The 26436-nt window shown below is 47.0% G+C and overlaps 1 protein-coding gene across 1 annotated transcript in view; it reads right to left on the reverse strand.

Moving 5' to 3' along the window:
- The window catches only part of APCDD1L (APC down-regulated 1 like), a 45132-nt gene extending 19044 nt beyond the window's left edge, over positions 1-26088 (reverse strand). Inside the window, exon 1 of the mRNA XM_077335721.1 lies at positions 25683-26088. Coding sequence (XP_077191836.1) covers positions 25683-25719 — 37 coding nt within the window. The 5' untranslated portion in view covers positions 25720-26088. The remainder of the gene's footprint in view (positions 1-25682) is intronic.
- Between the last annotated feature and the right edge of the window lie 348 nt (positions 26089-26436).

A 26436-nucleotide genomic window follows, 5' to 3' on the forward strand; every position in this document is an offset into this window, starting at 1 on the left:
CTTCTCTCACATGGAGGTTTCCTTGAATGAAAGATTCTGGTTTTTTTTGGGGGGGGGGGATTATCCGGGCATGGAATTGGGGTCACTGTAAGTGGGCAGGTAGTTGTGAATCTCCTGCATTCTGTAGGGGGTTGGACTAGATGACCCTGCAGTGCCCTTCCTGCTCTATGGTTCCATGATTCTGGGTGCTATTGGAATGGCTCCACAGGATCCTTAATTCCCTTCCTCTTCCAAGGGCCGGCTCACCATTGGGAAAGTAGCAAACTCAGCACCAAATCCTGAGACTCCTTAGGGCAGAGGAAGGCTTCAAACTTTGCTAAGACAGATGGTAGGATATGGACTACCAGAGGCCCAGAGAAATATTCGTAAACAAACTAAAATGTTGGGAGCAGAGCTGGGTAAGGACTGCTCACCGCACCTCCTAAATGGCACCCTTGAAAATAGCAGTTATCCGACTGGGAAAAAAAGAGAGCGATTCTATAGGAAGTGAGACAGACAGCTAAATGATATGTACTCCCTGCAAGCCAACGGAAGACAGATGCCATTTTGGCTGGCTCATAGCAGAGGCTCTTTACAAGAGACCACAAAGGCCACTAATAACAGTAATGCATAAGCTCATTTCCCATCCCGTCTTCAGAGGAGTGCTCTGAAGAGAGCAACTATTAATCAGATGATGGTTTGGCTATGAAATGGAAGAAGCTCAAAGCGTATTTCCAATGTCTAAATAATTAATACCAATCTCGGGCACGGCAGCAAAATGGCCACCTACCACATTAATAGCAAAATAAACAGGGGGTGGGGGGAGGTTACCTTGAGCAACACGAGCAAGGCCACTGGCAGGAGTTGAAGGAACACGGAGAGAAATTACTAGAGAGCAAATGAGGGTTTTGTTAGAAGGGGAAGAGAAAAGCCGCCCTGGCAGCCTCACAGGACATGTGGTATAGGAGCCGTAGCAACTGGTAAGGGCTCAAAGGGACCGAACATGTCATTTGTAGAGGGTAAAAGACAGTGGTTGTTCCAGGATGGAATAAAGAAAAGCTGCTTCTTGTCAGGGGAAGAATGTTTGGCGCATTTGGTCTGTGAGACGGAGGAGAAAGATCTCCAGAGGGTCCTATCTACATAGTGCAACTGAGAACGGAACGAACCAAATGTGTAATATGTATAGTAAAGAATTGAAGAGAGCCTCTTGTGGCGCAGGGTGGTAAGGCAGCAAAATGCAGTCTGAAGCTCTGCCCATGAGGCTGGGAGTTCGATCCCAGCAACCGGCTCGACTTTGCCTTCCATCCTTTTGAGGTCGGTGAAATGAGTACCCAGCTTGCTGGGGGGTAAATGGTAATGACTGGGGAAGGCACTGGCAAACCACCCCGTATTGAGTCTGCCATGAAAACGCTAGAGGGCGTCACCCCAAGGGTCAGACATGACCCGGTGCTTGCACAGGGGATACCTTTACCTTTACCTAAGGAATCAAACTTTCTCCACGGAAAACATGACTGGTTCATTTAGTCGTGGCCAGAGAACTGCTCTTCATTTATCAATTCAGTTTTGAGTAATTATTTATTAAAATGTGTTTTCTTAAGCAAAGCATTCTCAACCCGGGTTTCGTGAAACTCTGGGGTTTCTTGATGGCCCTGGAAGGGTTTCTAGAGAAGGTGGGGGTTAATAAATGTTTTATATTTTTTTTAATTTGCTAAACTTATTGGAAGTCTTCCGGTGGTCTGTGATTAACCAAGTTAAATTTGTTAAAACATTTATCAGGTAATACAGTCATGTCAACCCACCCCCACTCCCAAAATGAGGAAGAAGAAGAAGAAGAAGAAGAAGAAGAAGAAGAAGAAGAAGAAGAAGAAGAAGAAGAAGAAGAAGAAGAAGAAGAAGAAGAAGAAGAAGAAGAGGAGGAGGAGGAGGAGGAGGAGGAGGAGGAGGAGTTGGTTCTTATATGCCGCTTTTCTCTACCTGAAGGAGTCTCAAAGTGGCTTATAATTGCCTTCCCTTTCCTCTCCCCACCACAGAAACCTTGTGAGGTGGGTGGGGCTGAGAGAGCCGTGATATTACTGCTCAGTCAGAACAGTTTTATCAGCGCTATGGCGATCCCAAGGTCACACCTATGCTTCCCAATCCCAACCATATTCTGCATGAATGCATCACTTCTGGGGGTTCTTGAAACCTGAAGAATGCTTCAGGGGTTTCTCAATGGTTAAAAACGTTGAGAAAGTCTGACTTAGGGTATGCAGAATTACCACTTCTGTCCGCAGCAAGTGGGACCCAAGGTGGGAAACTCGCAGAAGAAAACACCCAGTCTCAAACACAATGAAAAGAACCCATGAAGGATGACAAGATCGAAAAAATATAATAAACAAAATTCCAACTTAAAGCCAGGAAAAAAATATAAACAAAACACCCACACTGAAGACCGCTGCCCAAACAAAACAATCCACATCCGAGCCCTGGGTTTATCAAACATTCAATGCCTCCCCAAAGACTTTCAGTCTTACAGCGAATGTACATATGCACAACACACTCTCAAAGTCAGTGTGTTAACTCTGGCTGGAACATGACTTTATACTGATATCCATTTCACGGATCTAGCAGTTAGAGTAGGCGGACAACGTTATCCAAGCTGTAATCCTGACACCGCTATGCTTGGACTGAAAATCAAGGACTTATTTGGTGAATGTCTGGGTCGTATTCTGAAGCACTGCGACAGCACAGAAGAAAGGGGGCCCAAAGGCACCAGATCCCTCAGGTACATATGTACTTTTCTTTCTTTCTTTCTTTCTTTCTTTCTTTCTTTCTTTCTTTCTTTCTTTCTTTCTCTTTCTTTCTTTCTTTCTTTCTTTCTTTCTTTCTTTCTTTCTTTCTTTCTTTCTTTCTTTCTTTCTTTCTTTCTTTCTTTCTTTCTTTCTAGTATCTGGTCAGGAACTCTGAGGCATGAACCAGAAACTCCACAGAAAGCCAGTTAAAGTCTGTGTGTGCTTCACTCCCAGAAACAAGAATTTTTATTAAGAACAACCAAACTGACACAGAATATTGTGCAAGCTTTTGAGCCTTGGATGAACACTCATCACCAGGCTTAAGAGGTTATACAGGATTAAAAACCAGATGTGTGGAAAGCAGATCTCTCAGATCAGCAGATATAGGGATGGCCAACTATGGCTCTCCAGATATCCATGGACTACAATTCCCATGAGATTCTGCCAACATATCCCTGGCAGGGTCTCGTGGGAATTGTAGTCCATGGACATCTGGAGAGCCGCAGTTTGGCAACTCCTGGGCTATGATATAACCTCTGTGGAGTATAATGCTATGAAGTCCAGCCTCTAAAGCAGCCATTTACTCCAGGGGAACTGACCTATGTTGCCTTGAGATCAGCTATAATTCCAGGGGATCCCCAGGCTCCACTTGGAGGCTGGCATCCCTAAATGCAGAGATACAGCATCTCTTCTGGGAAGTTGAGATGAGTCAATCATCTCCATTCCATTATTCATCCACTAAAACACAAAAACCCACCCAGATCCCAGAGCCCTCTACTGAATAGGGAAACAAAGTAAAAACCATTATGATTGGCAGGTGTTATGATGCTTCTTCATTACATGTACCAGGAATTTGACCTTCTGCCCTAGACTGTTGTTAGAATATGCAAGAGCTGCAGTTTGCATAGTTGAGCAGAACATAAAGCGTGTCCTGTAGGGGGCATTGGAGGAGATGTATATTTAGCATAGATAGGATAGGAACTTCCTGATGATATTAATATTATCTCCTCCAGGGTCTTGATTGGCTCTGGGAAGACTTCCTGCTCCTTTGAGCACACTTCCTCCCTGCTTGCCTGCAGAACAGTTGTTAATCTTGACTCACAACTGGCTAGAAGAGATCAGGAAATGTCAGCACTCTGAACTGGAAATGGCTATAATACCTGGGGTGGTGGTGGTAATGGGGTTCAGGGCATGACTTCCAAATAGTTTGAAATTTAGAAGTTGGGTTTTAAACCTCGCTTTTTACTACCCTCGCTTTTTACTGCCCATAACAGACACCTTGTGAGGTAGATGTGGCTGAGAGAGTTCTGAGAGATCTGTGACTGGCTCAAGGTCACCCAGCTGGCTGCATATGGTAGAGGAGTGGGGAATCAAGCTCAGTTCTCCAGTTCTGAGGCTTCTGCTCTTAACCACCACGTCCCACTATATAATCTACTGTTTTGCCAGCCAGAACAGGCCGACTTTTGATGTATTCCAGTTCTCTTAAATGCTGCTGACAGACGCTCAAATTAAAGTTGACATGCAACCTGCCCTCCGCATAATCTAATAACGGAGCTTGCTCTGTCAAATTATAACAAAGTTTAGGACTTCCTCACCACCAATACAAACTGTCATGTAGAATTTTCATTGGACTTATCCAGGTGGCCTAATTTGGGGGTCGGGTGGGGGGAGAATAAGGGAGAAAGCTTGATTGACCAACATGAAAAATACAAGGTTCGTTTTGTATTTAGAAAAAAAAAGTCGAGAATAAACAATCATACAACTTTTCTTAAATTCTGCATCTAAATGTCATGAATGCCAAATGCATGAAACTGTCTTGTATTGAGTTAGATGGTAGACCAGGGTCGGTATTGTGTACTCTGAGTAGTAGTAGTGTCTCACCATAATTCAGACAGGAGTCTTTCACATCACCAACTGCTTGGTGCTTCTAACAGGAGACGGTGAGGATTGAACCTGGGACATTCTGCATGCGTAGTAGATGGTCTACTGATATGCCACAGCCTCTCTGAGAAAGAATGAACTAGTGGTGTGTATAACTTTGTATGCCTTCCCTGCATGTCTTCTTAATCCTGAATAGCTCCCCTGTCCAAAATATAGTTGTCATTTGACTTTACACTCGAATACATTGTGCATACATAAAATCAATATTTTAACCTCTTCCCTACTACCTCCTATTGCCGGAAAAATATCAATGTTTTTGGACAAAGAAGATCTCAAGGTTCATCTTTCAATATTTGACTTCCATCACACCCTTGGTTTCTGTGAAAGAAATTCATCCTGAGTCAAGGGACACAGAGAGATCCCTAGGGCATTCTCAAAAGGGACCTTTTGGCTCCCGGGGGGGGGGGCCCTAACAAGTTTGTAGGGGGTCACAGACTGAAAAATGTGAGAAGGGGAGCCCAAAGGGGGCTCTGGTAACTGAACCAATGAAATGCCCTTTTTGTCACAGGTGACATCATTAATTGTTAGAAAGTTCGACTTTCGTCAAGGGAAAGAAAAAAAAGTAATGCAATTATTTTGTGCTTGAATTAATGCAATTCAAGAAAAAACGAACTCATCTTGTGTATATATGAGACAAGATACACAGGGTATAGTTTGTTCACTTTTATCTTTGGCCTATTTTCGCTTAAAATCAAGAGTGATCGGCCGAATAAATTTCCAACGCTGTGGGAAAAAGCCCAAAGATTTTTTTATTGCCTTTCTCTCGACATATTTTTTGCTGAGCGCGGATTCCACAAGATAGTTTCCTTGACGAAATCCAGGAACAGAACTGATATCACGACAAGAGGTGACTTCCAACAGTCATTGTCTAATTTGAAGCCTGATGACGAAAAGCTCGCAGAAAAGCACCAAACTCAAGCATCACTTTAGGACTGATAGATTTTTTAACTTCAGCTTCATACAGTTTAAAAAAAAAAAAAGCTTTTCCAGTATGCTGGAATTTCAAGTTTTCTTGTTCATTAATAAATGATGTCCATTTATCTATTCATGTTATGTTGTATCCTTGTTTGACAGGGGCACTGGAACCAAAGAAGGCCATGGCTCAAACAAAGGTTGAGAACGGCTGCTCTAAGGCAGTGGTCCCCAACCCCCGGTCCGGGGACCGGGACCGGTCCATGGATCAGTCGGTACCGGGCCGTGGCTCCTCCTCCTCCTCCTTCCTGGCTGCTGCCTCGGGGGCTGCCCTGCCACTCTGCTGCCTGCTCACCTTTGGTGTTCTCCAGGAGCTGCCATGGCTGAGGCTCCCCCTCAGCGTGGCACTGCACAGCTGCTGCTGGCAGCGCCCCCCAACGGGCGGCGGGAAAACAAGGGGAGCAGGGGCTCAGGCGGCGGTGACGTCCCTCGGCAAAAGACTACCCCCCCCCCCGGGCCTCAATAAAATTCTCAAATGTTGACTGGTCCCTGGTGATAAAAAGGTTGGGGACCACTGCTCTAAGGGACCACTATTCTTCAATTGCTCTGAAAGATCTTAATCAAAGGGCAGGATTTTCAAGCGGGCCCTTCATGGGGAGGAATAAGTTCGATCTGGTTCTCCACTCCCATCGGAAGAGAACGTGGCCCTCGGGCTGAATCGGGGGATAGGGGATGTTTAGAATCTTAGGGTAGTGATCGCTGTCTGTTTGGTTTCTGATAAGGTCTGTTTTTATGGGTTTTTTATGGAATCTATTGTTTTATACTTGTAAACCGCTGCAAGACTTTCCGAGAGCAGCGGTATAAAAATCAATCAATCAAATAAAGGAAACAGAATTTTGACTTTCATGGGAATCTGCACCAATTTCTGTGCATTCAATATCCCATGATTCCTCTTTGGCCTCAGCCACCAAAAGACCAATGCATAAACACCATTGTATGGCAAGAAAAAAATATTCAAGCGGCGTGTGTGAACTCCACACATGGACCATTTCCAACTGCCTTGGTATTCTGTTTTAGTAATTGGTTGCTAATGGATTTTTTTCTGTCATTTCAGAATGACCTGCTTTAATAACCAGATGCTTGTGGGATTTATTTACCTGTTCATGCAAGCCTGCTTGCATCAGGTTAGCAAAGCATGGCTGAACTGCTTTTGAGGGGAATTGCTTTCTTCCATTTTCTATTCCTTTGTTGTACTTCTGAATCACTGTGATGTGCTGCTAAATTTTCCATAGCACTCCCTACAATGCCACTTTCCCCCTCATCCTTTTATGCCGTGAGAACTTCTGCTGACTTTTAGGGGGGAAAGTTGTAAGTTGAGTGCTATAGTGTTGAACCAATATAGTTCTTCAGTGCTATAGCATCACCAATGCGATGCCTTGATTCTGTTGAGTCAATGCATCTCAATGGTGCCGCTACAGTGCAAAATCGTTCAACTGAGAACGTTCCAAGAAAACCCCAATTCCAAAGAAATCTGTGCGGCAAAAATTTGTGTGGGGAATTGACACTGTTTGGAATTACCAAACAGCGATTCAAAGATGGAAGGAAATTCACTTTATATCCATGTATCGCTGTACTCGAAATCGGGCCAATAACGAATAACTTTTAGTTTAGAATGGTAACATGAAAACCTTCGTAGAGTTTCTTTTTCGGCTCCCTACTTTCAAATTAAAACTTTATAACTATGGATTAATCCCAAGAAGCAGTTAGTTCTAGGAACAACTTGGCAGCTGGACATGATCTCAACCCGCACCCGCTGGGGATGACTTCAGCTATGCTCTTAGGGTGCGGTTTCAATGGCAAAATAGAGCTGTCGGTGTCAAAGGCGTAGAGCGAGGAGAGAGGCAGGCCAGTGGAGTGACTTGCATCGAGAGAAATAAAACACTTCCAGTTTTGTGTTATCCCCACATACAGGATACACCACTATGGTCGTCTTTCACCTCTTTAGTTTCCCCAGATAGGAAACAAAGGATTATCAAGTGTAATCCTTGGCATCTCTGGCTTAAAAAAAGGATCAAGTGTTAAAGTAATATAAAAACCCTTCCATCAGAGACTCTGGGGAGCTGTTGCCTGTCTGAGTAGACAACATTGACCTTGATGGACCAATGGCATTTGGTTTTTCAAAGCATAACTGCTTTAAAAAGGTAAAGGTATCCCCTGTGCAAGCACCAGGTCATGTGTGACCCTTGGGGTGACGCCCTCTAGCATTTTCATGGCAGACTCAATACGGGGTGGTTTGCCAGTGCCTTCCCCAGTCATTACCGTTTACCCCCCCCCAGCAAGCTGGATACTCATTTTCCCGACCTCAGAAGGATGGAAGGCTGAGTCAACCTTGAGCCGGCTGCTGGGATTGAACTCCCAGCCTCATGGGCAAAGCTTTCAGACGGCTGCCTTACCACTCTGCGTCACAAGAGGCTCTTATAACTGCTTTAGCATGCCTCAGTTGTCAGGTAATGGATGTTAACCCCTCATGCTCTGAAATGCTTTACCTGCTAATCGTTGCCAAACAGGCTTCTCTGAACTGAAGTTAGAGGGACTAGTTCAATAGCTGCAAAACCCTGGTGCTGTATCCGTGGGTACAAGGAAGCCAGGACCACGGGAAGTTCAATCAGCTCTTTATTAGGATCTCAGCATGGTGTCAACAAGAGGCAAAACTGAGCTGAGAAACCCCTGAAAAACCTCAACTTATATACAATTGCAAACGGTGGATCGTCCCTCAAGTGCACACTATTGGTCAGTTTCGGTTTAAACTGACTAGCTCCTGAGACAGGGATCTAGCAGGGCATTGGTCAATTACACTTGCCTGCTCCCATCCTACCTCAGACCTCAAGCTTGGTCCTTGGTAGAATCATCAACAGAACCATATACATACCACTAGATGAATGGCCATCCCTGGTCCTTAAACAGACTCTTCCCAATTATAGCTATGTACAGTATCATAGCTGCATAGTGCAGGGGGTTGGACTAGATGACCCATGAGGATCCATGAGGACCCTTCCAACTCTATGATTCTATTATTCTATGATCAAACTGCACCCTGCCCTCATGCACGAAGATCTCCCATTAATTCATATTCATGCCTATCTTGTTTCCCAGTCCTCTTTGACCTTTCCCTTCTGCCTCTCCCCCACAATCCTCTCCCGGAACAGCCCTCCACCTGTTTACTGACCACAAACCCAACAAACCCCCAACACACAACGCTTTTGCTTTCTCACCCCTCTTTGGGTGCCCCAATCCTGCAAGGAGGCGCCAAACCCCACTCGAAACCCAAGAGTACCTTTCAGTTTGAAATTAAGCATGGCTAATCCCAAGTCATTAACTTCTGTTTGAGCTGACTACGTATCTGTACAACGTCTCCTTGAAATCTAAATAGCCATCTATCATTGACAAATTTTGAGTCTTGCAAGGGAGTCCGGCAAAGAATGGCAGAGTTTGTACTGTATTTTCCCCCCGATGATGGAGGTAAAGCTACATGCGCCATACCCTATATAATAGCAACAACCAGGCTAATTTCTCTGAATGCCAAGCTACTGTGTCCAACTTTCAGATCCTTGCTTGACAAGCAACCATGAGTTCTTGGAAATGTCATCAGTAACACGGTCAAAAATTCTACCTCTACCCTTTCATTAAAATGTAGAAATTCCAATATGCGGCACCAACTTATTTTTTTTTTCATGCAGTCCAGATTGCCTTAACATAAAAGAATCTTTCCATGCCACTTTAGGCTTCTCATTCCGAGTCTGAAAAACGACTCAATCAAGCTCAAGTGAAGATGAACAGATGTGTGAAATTATCTCACCCAGAAATGAGCTCTAACAGAGCTGATAACCCCTGGAACTTTCCAAGGTAACGAAGCTGCTGTTCGTATTTAATTTGGACAAAGCATTTCTATTCCTACGTGCTGTGCTTTCTTTGTCCCCCCCCCCCAAAAAATCAGCATTTCAATCAGTAAAATAGCACTGATTTAATATATTCTTTTGCGATCTGAAGCTGTTTGTCTTTCACTCTGATGATAGCTTATGAGTAAGTTATGAGTAAGTTCTGAGTCCAGGGACACAGATTCAGATAAAACAGACTGGGGGCTGGGGGAGAGATGCAAGCAAAAAGTAATAGAATGTGGTTTCTTGTATTTTCTCCACAGGCGGAGATTGATGAGTAAGGAGATTTTCCAAAACCAAAAATTGCTAGGAAGAAAACCAACGCTGGAACCCTGTCCTAGGAGAGGCCCACGTTTGGCAGAACAAAATTTGGAAGCAGGTTTGGCTTCAATGTGTTTCAAAATTTCCCCACACAGCAGCCGATGGCATTTATATAAGCCAGGCAGTTGCAGGGTACAATTCGAATCATGCAGAGTCAGCAAGAAATTCCAGTGAAATCAGAGAGACTTGGAGGCTTTTCTGCAACACCAGGTGCTTCCGCACATGAGCGATTCCGCACTTTACACAAAATCGCTTTGCAAATGTAGTGAAGCTTCCAAACAAACGTTTTTCCCGTGCTTTTCTCCGTGTGATGGACAAGAGAAGAGTCCACCCTCTTTTCTCCCCATTCAACGTAGACCCATTGACTTAGAAAGTCTAAATATGTTGACGTGAGAGGGGGGAAAAACTGAGTCAGCAGCCAAAAAGAGAGAATAATGCAGTTTCCATCTACTTCCGCAACTCTTCACAAGTAGATTCTGCCCTTTCACACAGTAAAATCCAGTTGCAAAGTGGATTAATAGTGCACTATTTAGTGTGTGAAAGCACCCAAAAAGAAGAGTTGAGGACTGGAGGGAAAAGAGGCAGAAAATATTCCAACCAGGCAGGGAATCTAGTAGGAGCTGTAACATCTTGTTTTAGACAGACAGGGTTTGGTTGTTGCTCCTTGGCTTAAACAACAACAGTGAATTGTTAAAGCGGCCTAGTTATTTCTCTTTACACCTGAAATGCTGAGAGAACTATCCTGGTAACCATTAAGCACACAACTACCAACTCTGGAAACCATGTCCGCTATCGCACTAGAGTGGGAAACTATCCAAGTTGTTGGAGAAAGGATGTCATCAAATCACAACTGACGCCTTACAGGTGATCCCTCCCAGGGCTTTCAAGGTGAGAGATGGTCACAGGTCATTGCCTGCCTCTGCATCATGATCCCCAGTATTGCTGCTGTTGTTGTTGTTGACCACCCTTCTCCACAAGTGGGCTCAGGGCAGTTTACAAAATAGTTGCAACATTCACAATCAAAATGCAAAGCATGCTACAATTACAATTGCCACCCCACTCACCCAAGCCTTCCCCATCCCAATCATTTTCCATCTGGCTTATAAATTGGCTATTGTCCAGGAACATATGTCCAGCCAAGAAGAAACCGGGGCTGGGAGGCTGGAGAGGACAGGTGGGAGGGCCACATGATGTTAAGCTGCCCTGGCCTCAGCCATAGGCCTGGCGGAAGAGTGCCGTCTTACAGGGGCCAGGGCCTTGATCTCTTTTGGTCCAGGGACTACCAACAAATTGGCACTTGACGAACACATTGCTCTCAAGGGGGCGGGTGCATATTGAGAGAGGTTTTCCCTCAGATACGCAGGACCCAGATCAGACTAAGGTATTCCTTAGTAGCCTCCCACCCAAAGACTGGCCAAGGCCAACCCTGATTGGCTTCCACTATCTGACAAGATCAGGCCAATATGGGTACCTGATGCCATAGAAAAGTCAACACTTGGGCAACCATAGATATGAAGGTGCACAGTGCAAGAACATACGCCGTCATTTTAAAAATGACTCCTTGTCTGAGAAAATCCCAACATCAGATATTTACAAACTTCCTGATGTTCGTGCTTCATGGCTGAACAAGGGTATTGCTAAAAACCAAAGTCTCCAGCTTCTTAATTCTAACAAGATGCATTTAACAGTTCAACAAAGCTGAGAGGTCTAGAGCTGGAAATCTGCTGCCTGTTACATAACCAAATATTTGAAGCTGATGGTATGGCCAGCTTTCCGGGGGGGGGGGGGGGGGGAATGCACGCAACACAATTGGGGTCTCAAGAGGCCTGGAGATCTGAAGCAGGGGCAATTGGCTTACTATGAAGAGTCTAATAATGGACTATCCCCATTTTCTGCCAAGAATGGTTGAATTCCATCCCGGGTATCATTGTGCAACTCAAGGAAAACAACTGGCTTATTTACAATAAGCATGCCCCGCCTTTTCGCTGCCGCTTTTAACACAGCTCTCAGCAATACGAAAAACACATTGGCAAAGAAGAAACAGTCCCAAGAACAAACAAATATGCAGCAGAAAATGTCATAGTAGCATCTTAAATATATTAAAGACCTTGGAAGCAACTAACAGCCTGGGGAAATGACACTGTTGTTTAATTAGTGCCAAAAAACATACAGTGTTGATGCGGGTTAAACAGACAAGAGAGAGAACACCACAAGCAGAGGTAAGTCACTGACGTCTGTCTCCTTCTTAGAGCCAGTTTGGTGTAGTGGTTAGGAATGCGGACTTCTAATCTGGTGAGCTGGGTTTGATTCTGTGCTCCCCCTCATGCAACCAGCTGGGTGACCTTGGGCTCCCCACGGCGTTGATAAAGCTGTTCTGACAGAACTGTGATATCAGGGCTCTCTCAGCCTCACCCACCTCACAGGCCGTCAGTTGTGAGGAGAGGAAGGGAAGGTGATTGTAAGCCGCTTTGAGCCTCCTTCAGGTAGAGAAAAGCGGCATATAAGAACCAACTCTTCTTCTTCTTCTTCTTCTTCTTCTTCTTCTTCTTCTTCTTCTTCTTCTTCTTCTTCTTCTTCTTCTTCTTCTTCTTCTTCCCATTTGTCTGACCCTTCAACGCAATTGGTTGTCCACTGTGTGAAACAGGTTGCTGTACTAGATGATCTGATCCAGCAAAACTCGCATATTCTTAAAAACCTCCATCTGAGATCCTGGAGCGCTTCTGCCAGTCAGAGCAGACACCTCTAACCTCAACACACCAATAATCTAACTTAATATAAGGCATCTTCGCATATTCAAGGTGGTCAAGGAAGTATCTAAAATCCCACACCCGCCTGACCACAGGAAAATCTACTCAATCACCCTTCGTGTGTTCCTGGTATTTCTACCTGCACACTTTCAATCGAGGAAGGATAAAAACCACACACACAAATCAAAACTGAGCAATGTAAGGATAGGTGTGATAGAGCCCTCTTATGTGGCCTGTCCTTTCATGGAGGGGTAGTCAAACTGCGGCCCTCCAGATGTCCGTGGACTACAATTCCCATGAGCCCCTGCCAGCGAATGCTGGCAGGGGCTCATGGGAATTGTAGTCCACGGACATCTGGAGGGCCGCAGTTTGACTACCCCTGGAGGAAGTCCTTGAGAATTAACTGGTGAAGTTAGCATATGTACAGGCATGGAAGAATGGCAATTACCCTTCCCCACAAAATACCACCCTTCCATAACTGTTTTCTTGAAATCTCCCCAACAGGAACCTAATGTTCAAAAATGAGGTGGGTTACAATGAGGTTCAGCTGGGAGCTGCACTATTATCCTTAATCAATGGATGCATTTGGCTCACTGAAGCCCTCTCTTTGATCTCATGTCCATTCATGTTTCGGTGGAGTTTACATCTAAATACCACCTTGGATAGCTGGAACATGCAGGAAAGCAGCTGACTTCACTCCTGTGCCAAAGAGGTGTTTTTTTCCCCCCTAGGGTGTCCTTGCTTTAAACAACTTTCCTTACAGCAAAATAATCATTTGGCAAAGCATGTAAATTTTCCTGCAACATATCCAAGTGATGTGATCACAACAACTCTTAAACATGTTCCAGTACCGCCAGCTGGAGCTATGCTGATCTCAGAAAATAAGGGCAGAAGCTTATTATGTTGGCAAAATTCTGTTTTGGAACCTGAAAAATTGGTAAGCGCGGCGGTGGTGGCTTAAGGTTGGAAAGCCATGTTCTTGTAATTAATCTGTGTAACTCGAGCTACATAAAGAACCTGTCACATTGGTGTTTCTCAAAGAAAGCTCCCTCTCTTACCTCATCGTATTCCAGTGCAGACTATATGCCACTGCTTGCCCAAACAGAGCCAGCTTGGTGGGAGAGCCAGCTTGGTGTTGTGGTTAGGAGCATCAACTTCTGATCTGGGGAGCTGGGTTTGATTCCCCGCTCCCCCACATGCAACCAGCTGGGTGACCTTGGGTTCGCCACAGCACTGAGAAAGCTGTTCTGACCGAGCAGTGATATCAGGGCTCTCTCAGCCTCACCTCCCTCACAGGGTGTCTGTTGTGGGGAGAGGAAGGGGAAGGCGACTGTAAGCCGCTTTGAGACTCCTTCGGGTACAGAAAAGTGTCATATAAGAAACATCTCTTATTCTTCTTCAATAATATCAGGGCTCTCTCAGCCTCACCCACCTCACAGGGTGTCTGTTGTGGGGAGAGGAAAGGGAAAACAATTGTAAGCCGCTTTGAGACTCCTTCGGGTACAGAAAAGTGGCATATAAGAACCAACTCTTCTTCTTCTTCTTCAAACCACAAGCCACTAATCAGATCAACTAGATTCAAGTCAATATTTTGGGGCCGAACACTTTTGAGAGTCAAAGCTCCCCTTCATCTGATAGGTATCCCACAATGGGAGTATTGCCTCTCAAAAGCTTCTATTCCCCCAAAATCTTGTTGTTCTCTGAAGTGCTTCTGGACTCAAATTTAGCTATTCTTCTGCAGGCCAACACAGCTACCCTCTGAAACAAATCAAGTCAGTCCTAAGACTCACTCCATGTCTACCAGGATATTTCCCGCTCTTACCTTCTTAGGAGTTTATCCCAGAACCCTGAAAATCTTACTCCACCCTTTCAATCAATCAGGTGGTACACTCAACACTTGCCCCTTCCCTCTTTCTCAGTCTGGAAAAAAAAATTGTTGATAATTTAGTCCTATAACTGAGGCTAGAATGTCCATCTACATTGCGCATTTTGCCATCTCCAAATCACACAGCTTGTGCAGCAAAGTATCCAGTGACACGTTTATGTTCCTGCTTCTTTCCCCCTTGGACTAATTTTGGATTATTAGATGCCAAGATGTGCCTTGGCCCCTGCATTGGAAATTGGACCCTACCTGCCTAGGCCTCTTAACACCACTCTCAGGTGGAATAACTCAGTGATTGAATGCTTGGGGCTTTTAACTTTGACTTCTAACATTGGGTGCTATGATTGATTGATTGATTGATTGATTGTACTAGAGGCCAAGCCCGTTGTATTCAGGAATACAACAGGTGCTAGATTTTGGGGTGTGTGTGTGGAAGAACTCTGCAGATGGCCTTTCCCTCCCCTCAGGACCTGTAAAGACTGCAGGCTGGAGGCCCCTGGGATAGGAACTCACCAGCAGGGGCAGCTCTCACGTCGCAGGGATCTGCAGCCTCCAAGCCTCCGAGGGAAGTGGAAGGAGGAGGGGGGATCAGGAGTGGGGGACAGAAGGCAATTGGCTGGCCACTGGACAGACAGGCAAGCCGGTTGGAGGAGGAGGCACTCAGGGCGGGACGGCCGCTCTGAGTGGGTGTTAAGCGCTGAGTGGCACTTAAGCCATGAGACCACCTCCTCCTCCAAGGCCTTACCAGAAATATATAGTGCAGGGGTAGTCAAACTGTGGCCCTCCAGATGTCCATGGACTACAATTCCCAGAAGCCCCTGCCAGCGAATGCTGGCAGGGGCTTCTGGGAAATGTAGTCCATGGACATCTGGAGGGCCGCAGTTTGACTACCCCTGATATAGTGGAACAGATTTAGTTATTTATTTATCTATATTTCAGTTTTTATACCGCCACTCCCGAAATGTTTCGTGGTGGTTCCCAAGAAAGTTTCCCCACAATGAAATCCCGTAACAATCATTAGACCTCCCCAGTTATAATAATTAAAAACCCAGTTACAACCACCCCCTGGCGGCGACCTCTCCCTCCAACCCCTGGCTCAACAGACCTCCTGGAATAAGTAACTCAGGGGGACCCCAAATCTCACGAATCTATGGGGAGCCCAGATGTTCCTTGCCCTGGCCTCGACCAAAAACCAAAAAGCAGGGGGTTGGACTAGATGGCCTGTATGGCCCCTTCCAGCTCTATGATTCTATGATTCTATGATTCTAACCCGGTGGAAGAGCTCCGTTTTGCAGGCCCTGTGGAACTGTGACCACCTGGTACAATTATGACCGATGCAGTCATTGCTGTATTGCCAAGTCCTAAGCTCAGATATAATGATTCCATTCAACTGAGAATTCTGACCTGCAGAAGGGATTCCCAATCAGGGATCCAGGAAACCCTGAGAGGTCTATGGGAGCTCCAGAGGGGGCCCATGTCCTTTCCCCTCCTGTCGAAATGGATTTGTCCGTAAGTTAGGGAACTGGCTGTCTCTACCCAGAGGGCTTGGTGTGCAGGTCGTGGGTGTAAAAATCAAAGCGGCGGGAGTTGGTTGTGGCATTGTATAGAGAGTCTAGGCCAGGGGTAGTCAAACTGCGGCCCTCCAGATGTCCATGGACTACAATTCCCAGGAGCCCCCTGCCAGCATTCGCTGGCAGGGGCTTCTGGGAATTGTAGTCCATGGACATCTGGAGGGCCGCAGTTTGACTACCCCTGGTCTAGGCTATTTTCTCAGCTCCTGAGCTTCTTTCCGGCCTCCATGAGGCAAAGGCACCCTAGTAATAATAGAGGGGAGGGGAGGGGAGGGGAGGGGAGGGGAGGGGAGGGGAGGGGAGGGGAGGGGAGGGGAGGGGAGGGGAGGGGAGGGGAGGGGAGGGGAGGGGAGGGGAGGGAGTGAAAGAAGGGTAAAAAGTGTGACTGTGGTTATGCCACTTCCAGGGGTATGGCAGGGAGATGTGGCCAACTGACCTCACTTCTGGGCATTCTCGAAGCCTGAAAAATTATTTCAGGGGCTCCTCCATGGTCAAATGTTGAAAAAGGCTGTTCTACTTCTGTGAGTCAGAAAAGACTGATATTAACACTGGAAAATATAATGCCTGGATGAATGATGTCATCAAAATCTGGAATTTCCTAGCTTGGTGTATGAATCTGGCCAGCTTATAATGAGCAAATCCATTACAGAAAGTGCTCCGTTCCCCCTTTTTCTCAGAGTTGCTGTCCAGCTCTGAATGCAACCTGAGATTTCCATGTATCCTCGGTTCAGCCATCCAGGTGCTCAAAGGCAGCTCTTCCGTAGGCACATGTGCACAAGAGGTGTGCCGCTGACCCCATGCTTATGACCTGGATATTTGAAAAAGGGTCAACAGTTAACAAAACTATAATGTATTAATAGAACAAATGAACAAGCCTATTGGACCTAGTATGGGGTGGTGATGTAATGTCAAAGAGTTTAGGGATAACATACATTCTTAGCTCAGTATCCTAAATAGGCCATGTTTTCCTGGCCCCCCCTCTCTCAAATGCAATATATCCAAGACTGGACTTCTCAAGTTTCCTGCCAGGCTTCTGTTTCCATTGAAGTTCTTGGTGTCCATCAACAACAACTTCACGATCTACCCTGTTCCTCCAGTGACATATTATCATCATCTCTTTTTAGTTCCTCACATTCAGTCCATCACCAATAGCCATGCTCTTTCTTCCTGCTCAACCTCATGAAAATATGGTTCCTCTCTCCCATGGCACATTCTAAAAATTCCCTACCTTGGCTGTTGCAACCTGTCCTCCTTTGGCTTTCTGCAGTCGCAAGAACATAATGACGGCCTTGTTGGATTGTAACACTGGCCGATCTAGTCCAGCAATCTGTCTTACTCAGTGGACAGCCAGTTGGCCTGGAGGACTGAAAAGCCTGGCACAGTTGATGTTGCTCAGAGCAGTGGAATTCAGAGGATATGGGGGTTCCTTTCTGCCACCATGGATAATAGTCACCAATGGTCATGGCGTCCGTGAGTCTGTCCAATGCCCTCTTAAAGCCATCTATCCTTTCAGCCATCACTAGGTCTTCTGGTGATAAATCCCACAGTTCAATTACCCACTGAAGAAAGTGCTTTTCTTTGTCTGTTCTGAATCTGTGGTTGGGGGGTCTTCTGAATCATTTGGCCATCAACTTCTCTAGGTGCTCTCCAGAGCCAGTGGGGTGTAATGGTTAAGAATGGTAGCGTCTAATCTGGGGGAGCCGGATTTGATTCCCTGCTCCTCCTCCACATGCAGCCAGTTGGGTGACCTTGGGCTTGGAGAGGAAGGGAAGGGAATTGTCAGCTGCTTTGAGACTCCTCCAGATAGTGAAAAGTGGGGTATTATGGAAGTTCTAGGATTATGGAAGAAGAGGAAGTTTTCTCCACTCAATGCATACCTTTATAAACTCCTATAATGTCCCCCTTTCATTGAATGTCCTCCTATAATGTCCCCCTTCATTGTTTCTAACCAGTGTGGTGTAGTGGTTAAGAGAGATGGATTATGATCTGCAGAATGGAGTTTGATTCCCCACTCCTCCAGAGGAAACCTGCTGGGTGACTTTAGGTCAGTCAAAATTCACTCAGAATTCTCTCAGCCCCATCTACCACCCGAGGTGTCTGATGTAGGGAGAGAAAGAGAAGGGGATTGTAAGCCACTGAGGCTCCTTCGGATAGAACAGGCTTTCTTAACCAAGGTTTCATGAAACCCTGTGGTTTCTTGATGGCCCTGGAGCGGTTTCCTGATTGTTAAACATTTATCGGGTGATATGTCCATATATGGTCATGTTGACCCACTTTCCTCCCAAAAATGACCAATGATGGGCCTGGAGGGGATGGGAAGGGGAGGGGCCTCAGGTGGGCGTGTACACAGCTATGCTTCTCAACCATACTCTGCATGATTGTGCCACTTCTGGGGTTTCTCAAAGCCTGAAGAATGTTTCAGGGGTTTCTCAACCAGTGAGAAAGGCGTAGAGAAAAGCAGGGTATTAAAAACAACTCTTCTCCTGTAAGAATTCAAAAGCTTCAGAGTCTTTCTCAGATCTTCCCAGGAAAGGTGCTCCTACCTCTTAATCATGCTCGCCCTCTCCCCACTCTCTGGAACCCTGCCACTAAACTCATTTCACCCCTCTCAGACTATGTGATCCCATTCCTGACCTATGTTTGGAAACAGACACACCAAGTCAACAAAGCAGCTAAGTTGAAAATGCAGCGAAGTTCTTTTCAATTAATGGTGAATGTCATTTCTACGAAGTCCAAGGAAAACCATGATTTCTCCAGAGGCCGTGGGAGATGCACTGAAATTCCAGAATCAGAAGCTAGGGTAGGTCAGAATGTGAATCATGTTCGGGAAAGGATCTTGAGATAATTGGGGTTTCAGGGATTCAAAGGTCATGCAGCTAATTTTGTCAATGGAGAATCCGATACTTAGTATGTGGTGGTGACGCGGTGTCAAAGAGTTCAGGGATAACATTTTTAGCTCAGTATCTTGGTAAACTCAAGTTAGCCTGACCTCATCAGATCCCAAAAACACATCAGGGGTGGCCCTGAATAGTATTTAGATGGGAAACCACCAGGGAAAACCAGGTTCCCCCTGCAGTCAGGCAACAGCAAACGACCTCTGGGTATCTCTAGTTTAGTTTAGTTTAGTTTAGTTTAGTTTAGTTTAGTTTATTCGATTTTTAGCCCGCTAGTCCCACAAGGCTCATGGCGGGTTACAACAGATAAAAAACCCAGATAAAATTACCCCTAAAAACATATACAATCCACAATCTCCTATACAAAGTCCAAGATATAAAATAATACGATGGCGTAAAAACAACTCAGAACCCCCCCTAAGAACACCTCCGGGGGTGGACATGGGAGAACAGATCACCAGCCGCCAATAGAGTGATGCAAGAGAGGGGTCCAGATCTTCCTTGAAAACTCTAGTGGGTCTCCAAAAGTCAGCTGTGACTTGACAGGCAAAAAAAAAAAAAATCCAAATCTACTGATAGCCCTGCGATCTGTCAGCATCACGGTAAAGCTTAATTTTTGTCCACAGATCTGGAAACCATTCAAAATTGGCCTGAGGTGTCATCATCTCACTATAGTTTCTGGGGGAAAGTTTTTGAGGATTTTTTAAATTTACTGCTTCTTCTCTTTCTGGATAATATCAAATATGGAGACACTGAAGGAATCAAGATGATAAGAACTTCCTTTGGCTTCACTACACTGTTAACATTTCCTGCTTTCAACTTTTTTTTTTTCAACTGCCAGAAACTAGGATAAGCTTCAGTGCAATCCTAAGGAAAATTGCACCCTTCTAGATCCACTGTAGTAGATCGCTTCAGAAGGGTGTAACTCTGCTTCGGATGGATGGCACATTGATGTTTCTCTTGTTTTGTCAGGATTTTTTAATGCTATTGCCCTGTTATTCTAAAGGTGCAGAGGTACTTCAATACGCTCATGGACATCAATGGAGTAAAACTCAAGTAATTTTGCATAAGATTACATGAATTAGAAGAATAGGAACTGGCTTTTCATACCCTGCTTTCCACTGCCCAAAGAACTCCCAAAGCAACTTACAATCGCCTTCCCTTCCTCTCTCCACAACCGACACCCTGTGAGGTAGGTGGGGCTGAGAGAGCTCTAACAGAACTACTCTGCGAGAACAGTCCTAAAAGAACCGTGACTAGCGAAGGTCACCCAGGTCATTACATATGGAGCAGTGGGGAATCAAACCTGGTTTGAGAGTGTCAAAAGGCGGATCCCCAAATCTTCCTTTGCCCTGTGACATTTGAAAGTTTGCGCGGAATGTAACCGTTTATACACAGAAGAGGATCAGCGTGCCGGCCTTTGATCAATCATACCTCAATGTGATTTGGGTAACTGTTTTCTGGAGTCTGAGCTTAGAATATTAGAATCATGGAGTTGGAAGGGGCCAGACAGGCCATCTAGATCAACCCCCTGCTCAACGCAGGATCAGCCTAAAAAGCATCCGGAATCAGTATCTGTCCAGTTGCTGCTTGGAGACGGCCAGTGAGGGGGAGCTCCCCACCTCCTTAGGGAGTTGATTCCACTGCTGAACTACTCAGACTGTGAAAAAAAATGTCCTAAATTTTCCCCCTGAATTTTTTCTAACATCGGCTGCTAGGAAGACCTGAGCTAAAGCACTTTTCTTGAGAGCCACTGATCTGAAATGTTGCTCTTAGGCAGGGGTAGGCAAACTGTGGCCCTCCAGATGCTTTTGCTGGCAGGGGCTCATGGGAATTGTAGTCCATGGACATCTGAAAGGCCATAGTTTGCCTACCCCTGCTCTTAGGTATGTTTCTGCGACACACTCTATTTGATTCCGCCGATTCTATATACTGGGCTGAGAAATAAGTGAGTTAGGAACAGAGGACGTGTGAAAAGCAGAGAGGAAAAGGCGAAACAGCTCTAAGGTCTGGAGTGAGTGCCGGTGAAGCGCAATAAACCATTGCACTTTGCCATCCAGCGGGAATCACGCTATTTTGAACAATGTGCGGAAATCCCCTCGGTTTTACTCCTATCCTTTCAGTGACTACTTCTCGTTTTGTAAAGGACACAGGCTGGGGACCCCGATTGCGACCCTCCATTATGTGTAAACAGACGGGGTGCCAAGGGACAGAAGAGGCAACAAGAGCTGCATCTATTTCTCGTCTATACAGGACTTTTAAAGTCAATACACCGGGACCCTGAATTTTGCCCAGAAGCCAACTGAGAGCCAAGGTGGGTCGAACAAGACTGGAGTGACAGGGTCCCTACAACCCTGAACCCTATCCCAATTGTAGGTTCTGGAAACCCTGCAACAGAGAGCCGTCCCCCCAGTTTTTAAACACACACAATTGGATTCTGGCAACTGAGCGCATCAGTGTCCGTTTGCACGCTCTGCTGACATCCACCAAACTTGGAATGGCCACCGTAACACAAGCAGCCCAGGCGATTCAGAAGTCACTGCACATCTGTTTACATGTAACAAATATTTCCTCTCTCTCTCTGTCCCTGTGTACATATGTCGGTGCGCACGTGTTTTAAATGTTCTTTTACAGCGCTAATAAAACATTCCGGCTGTCAAGAGCTACAACTGCCGCAAATAACTCTGGAAAACACTCCGAGGCGAGCCAAGAGAGAGAGAGCAAATCAAAGGGGTGGAAACTTTCCCATTCCTGATTACCACGGCGCTCCTTTTCGGCTTAGCTAATATTGAGCAATTATTGTAAAGGGGGGAGAGGTTGCGAAGGAGAGCGAAAGCCTTCCTTCCCAGCCTGCTTCCTTTGCGATCAGCACCAATTTCAGGCTCTTTTGGGCTCAAGCCGGGCCACACTTCCTCATTATGAGCCGCGATCTTTTATTAGCTGTCGCAGACGGATGCTTGGCTCCTCCGAGTGAGCTCCCTGCCATCGCAAACACAAACCGACCCGAAATGCGTCCTCGTGTTTCAGAGGCTAGCCCTGCCGGTCCCCCCGAGAAGAGCTAGGTTCAAGGGCCCTGACACCTTAGGCACAAACAAGATTGGGGGGGGGGGCGGTTATAAACTTTTGGGAGTCAAAGCACAGAGACCAACCCGATTTACAGGGTATGAGTTTTCGAGAGCCAGCGCATCTGGGATCTAACAAAGGGAGCTTTGACGCTCCGACACTCATACCCCCACAATCTGGTGGGTTTCCCCAGGGCTACTAAACTCGAATCCAGCACTTCTATGTGTGGGCGTGCAGCTTATTTGTCGCAGCAAAATAGGTGTGAATGGAGTGCCTTTAAAAAATATCCCCAAGGGTTACTGAAAAGGATCATTTCCCCTGACAAAATGGAATGAGGCTCAGGCTGCACCAAACCTCAGCCTTTAAGGGCAGGGGTAGTCAACCTGCGGTCCTCCAGAAGTTCATGGACTACAATTCCCATGAGCCCCTGCCAGCAGAGGCTCATGGGAATTGTAGTCCATGAACATCTGGAGGACCACAGGTTGACTTCCCCTGTTTAAGGGGATGCATAGTACCTTGGCTGCTTTAACACCCTTTAGGCTAATGGGAATACTGTGGTAGAATTTGTCCCCAATGAGATGGGAAAGGTTTAAACGTGAGCCGAGGTTCAAAGAAGCTTAGCTCAAGAAACTGAGAGCCAGGTTGGTGTAGCCGTTAGGAGCGGCCAACTTCTAATCTTGTGAGCCAGGTTTGATTCCCACTTCCACACATGCAGCCAGCCAGCTGGGTGACCCTGGGCTCCCCACAGCACTGATAAAGCTGTTCTGACAGAGCAGGAATATCAGGGCTCTCTCAGCTTCACCCACCTCACAGGGTGTCTGTTGTGGGGAGAGGAAAGGGAAAGCCACTTTGAGATTCCTTTGGGTAGAGAAAAGTGGCATATAAGTACCAACTCTTCTTCTACTACTACTACTGCTGCCAGTCCTAAAGTTCAGTCCATATAGAGAAGTTGTGGTAGGGCTTCTATCTTGCCACCCCGTACATACTAGCTCTCTGACCTGGACAGCCTAGGCTAGCTTAGTCTCACCAGCTCTCGGAAACTCAGCAGGTAGCCCTGGTCTGTATTTGGATGGGAGATGACCACAGTTTTTTCCAGAAATGTCTCGCCTTGAAACCCCTGCTGGGTCACCTTAAGTCAGCTGAAACTTGGTGGCAATTAAATTACAGCCTCTGCCAACATCTAAAATCAGAGGCAAAGGTTTCCGGCAGAGGTGGCCAAACTGTGGCTGTCCAGATGTCCATGGACTACAATTGCCATGACCTCCTGCCAGCTTTGTAGTCCATGGAAATCTGGACAGCTGCAGTTTGGCCACCCCTGGTTTACAGAGAAAGAGCACATCTGCACAGAGATGGAGACTGGACGCCCTTGCAGAGCCCACAGAGAGGCGTCCGGGAGACTCAATCCACGTGGCAGTCAGATGCACGAAACCCAGCATGAGGAGCTGCTTTGTTGGAGACAGCCTTCCACGTTTCCAACTGGGTTCCCTTGCAGAGGGGGAATCCTTTCAAAAATGCTTGGTGGATGGCAAAGCAGAGGAGAAAACGAGAAGAAGCAGATGAAGGAGAAGGGGAAGGGGAAGGGGAAGGGGAAGGGGAAGGGGAAGGGGAAGGGGAAGGGGAAGGGGAAGGAGGAGGAGGAGGAGGAGGAGGAGGAGGAGGAGGAGGAGGAGGAGGAGAAGGAGAAGAAGAAGAAGAAGAAGAAGAAGAAGAAGAAGAAGAAGAAGAAGAAGAAGAAGAGTTTTTCTTATATGCCTGAAGGAGTCTCAAAGGGGCTTAAAGTTGCCTTCCCTTTCCCCTCCCCACAAAAGACACCCTGTGAGGGAGATGAGGCTGAGACAGCCCTGATATTACTGCTCGGTCAGAACAGCAATATCAGGGCTGTGACTAGCACAGGGTCACCCAGCTGGGGGGGGGAATCAAACCCGGCTCGCCAGATTAGAAGTCCGTACTCCTAACCACTACACCAAACTGGTGGGGGGTGGGGGGGAAGGAGAGAGACAGAAAGACAGACAGACAGACAGACAGACAGACAGACAGACAGACAGACAGAGAGCTGCCCTTTTATTCTGGACAGATTAAACTGCCATCTCGGTTCTGTCCTAAGTTCTGTCCTAAGTTCTGTCCTAAGTTCTGTCCTAAGTTCTGTCTCTGTTCTGTCCTGCATACCTACGGTCGCATCATACATATGAGCTGCCCATTCACCCTCTTTAACCATTCCAGGATGCAGGGGGGTGGGGTAACTGAGGAAGGAAGCCCTAATATTCAGGAGCAAGTTCAATTGTGCAAATTGGTGCATGGTGCACAGCTGCTGCTATCACTGTACTCCCACATCGGGATTCAACCTCTCCCAAATCTGACTGCATATATAAAAGGCATGCACACAGGAGATTAATTCAGAACAAACTACCATGCAAAGTGAAACCGAGCTAAGGGTCATTTCCAGATCAAGCTCCCTCTTGAGTAGGTGCCACTCTGCATCGGGGCCAGTGCAATCGGACCAGGGGTCCTCTCCGTCCAGTATCCCGTCTCACAAAGTGGCCACCCTGTTCTACTCAAGGGCCAAGAACCAGCCATGGAGATCAAGACCTTTGCCTGATGTAGCCTCCCGGCTCTGGAATTCAGGGGCTTAGTGCCTCTGAATGTGGAGATTAAGAACATGAGAAAACCCCTGCTGGATCAAACCAACTTTCTAGAGCCAGCTTGGTGTAGTGGTTAGGAATGTGGACTTCTAATCTGGCAAGCTGGGTTTGATTCCCCGCTCCCCCACATGCAGCCAGCCGGGTGACCTTGAACTGGTCACAGCCCTGATATTGCTTTTTCTGACCAAGCTTTCTGTCAGCCTCACCTTCCTCATAAGGTGTCTGTTGTAGGGAGGGGAAAGGGGAGGTGATTGTAAGCCGCTTTGAGACTCCTTCTGGTAAAGAAAAGTGGCATATAAGAATAAACTCTTCTCCTTCTTCTATTTAACCCAGCAACCTAACTCACACAGAGGCCAACCAGTTCCTCTGAAGGGCCAACCACGGGGCATAAAAGCCGAGGCTTTCCCCTGATGTTTCCTCCTGTGTTTTGGGGATGCACAGGTTGACTGCTCCTAACTGTGGACGCTCCCTTCAGTCGCATTAACTATTAGCAACCTCTCCTCCATGACTCTTATCTAAGCCCCCTTTTAAACTGTCCATGCCTGCGGCCATCACTGCATCCTCCGGCAGCAAATCCACATTTTAATCCCTGGCTGCGTAAAGAAGTCTTTCCCGTGCAAGGGGTCGAGGCTAGCCTCACCCCGCATACGACTGCCGGGCGGGAAGCGAACCCGCCCTTCCAAAGCCGCCGCCTACAGCCCGCAAATTTTACCCGCGCAAAGCAGCCCGAGCGCAGCTGCGCGGACTAAGCGCGCATCGTTCCCTCCGTCCCATCCACACGGGGCCAACTGTGCTCCTCCAGATGTTCATGGACTACAATTCCCATGAGCCCCTGCCAGCAGGGGCTCATGGGAATTGTAGTCCATGAACATCTGGAGGAGCACAGGTTGACTACCCCTGTATAGAGCACCTGAGCCCCGAAGCCGGAACCGCCCCCGGCCCAGAGATTTCTCCCGGCGCGGGGCGCGCAACCGGAGAGGCTCTGGCGGCCAGCAAGTGTCCTTCCTCCGCCCGCGGAGACGCTTACCTACGAGGAGCCCCACGAGCCACCAGGATCGCAGCATTGCAAAAAATAATAATAATATATGTAGATTTTTAAAAAATCCAAGCCCCGCGCGGCGGTCTCTGCAACCTGCCTCCGGAAAAGAGCCGCTTTTACACAAGCACGCCAAGCGCTCTTGCAAGAGTCGGGCCCTGGCGGCGCTCAGCGCGCCTCGCGTCCGCAGCCAAGGGCCCCGGGCTCCATGCGCGGCGCGGCGCTGCGCTGCTCCTCTTGGGGACAGATCGGGGTCGCCCGGCCGCGGGTGGCTTTCTGGAGGCGGCTCCGCGCGACAGGCAGGCGGCGACGGCGGCCACTTCCCCGCGCAGCGTGCTTTTTCCGTGCGCGTCGCCACCGCCGCGGCGACTGTCTGTTGATCGCCGTAATGGAGCTTGGCAGCCCGCGGATTCACTTGCCAGGAGAGGCGGAGCTACGCAACTTTCTCTTTAATTTTTTTTTTTTTTGCACGCACACGCAACACACACACACTAACACACACTAACACACACACCCCGGCTTCAGCCAGTTCAGCTGGCGGGTGTTTTTTTTTTTTTTTTTTATCCAACTGGAAATGTTCTGCACAAATCCTTTTTTTTTGGGGGGGGGGGAGGTGAGTTGAGACGGACCCGTGCGTCAGGTGAAGGAAGGCATTTTGGAGGAGTTTATGGTGGCCGCCTTCCAAAGCAGCCGCTTTCGGCCTGGGAAACGGATCCTTGTCACCTGCAAACCGGTTGTCATTCCA

This window comes from Paroedura picta, chromosome 4 (assembly GCF_049243985.1).
Source record: "Paroedura picta isolate Pp20150507F chromosome 4, Ppicta_v3.0, whole genome shotgun sequence".
Classification (NCBI taxonomy): domain Eukaryota; kingdom Metazoa; phylum Chordata; class Lepidosauria; order Squamata; family Gekkonidae; genus Paroedura; species Paroedura picta.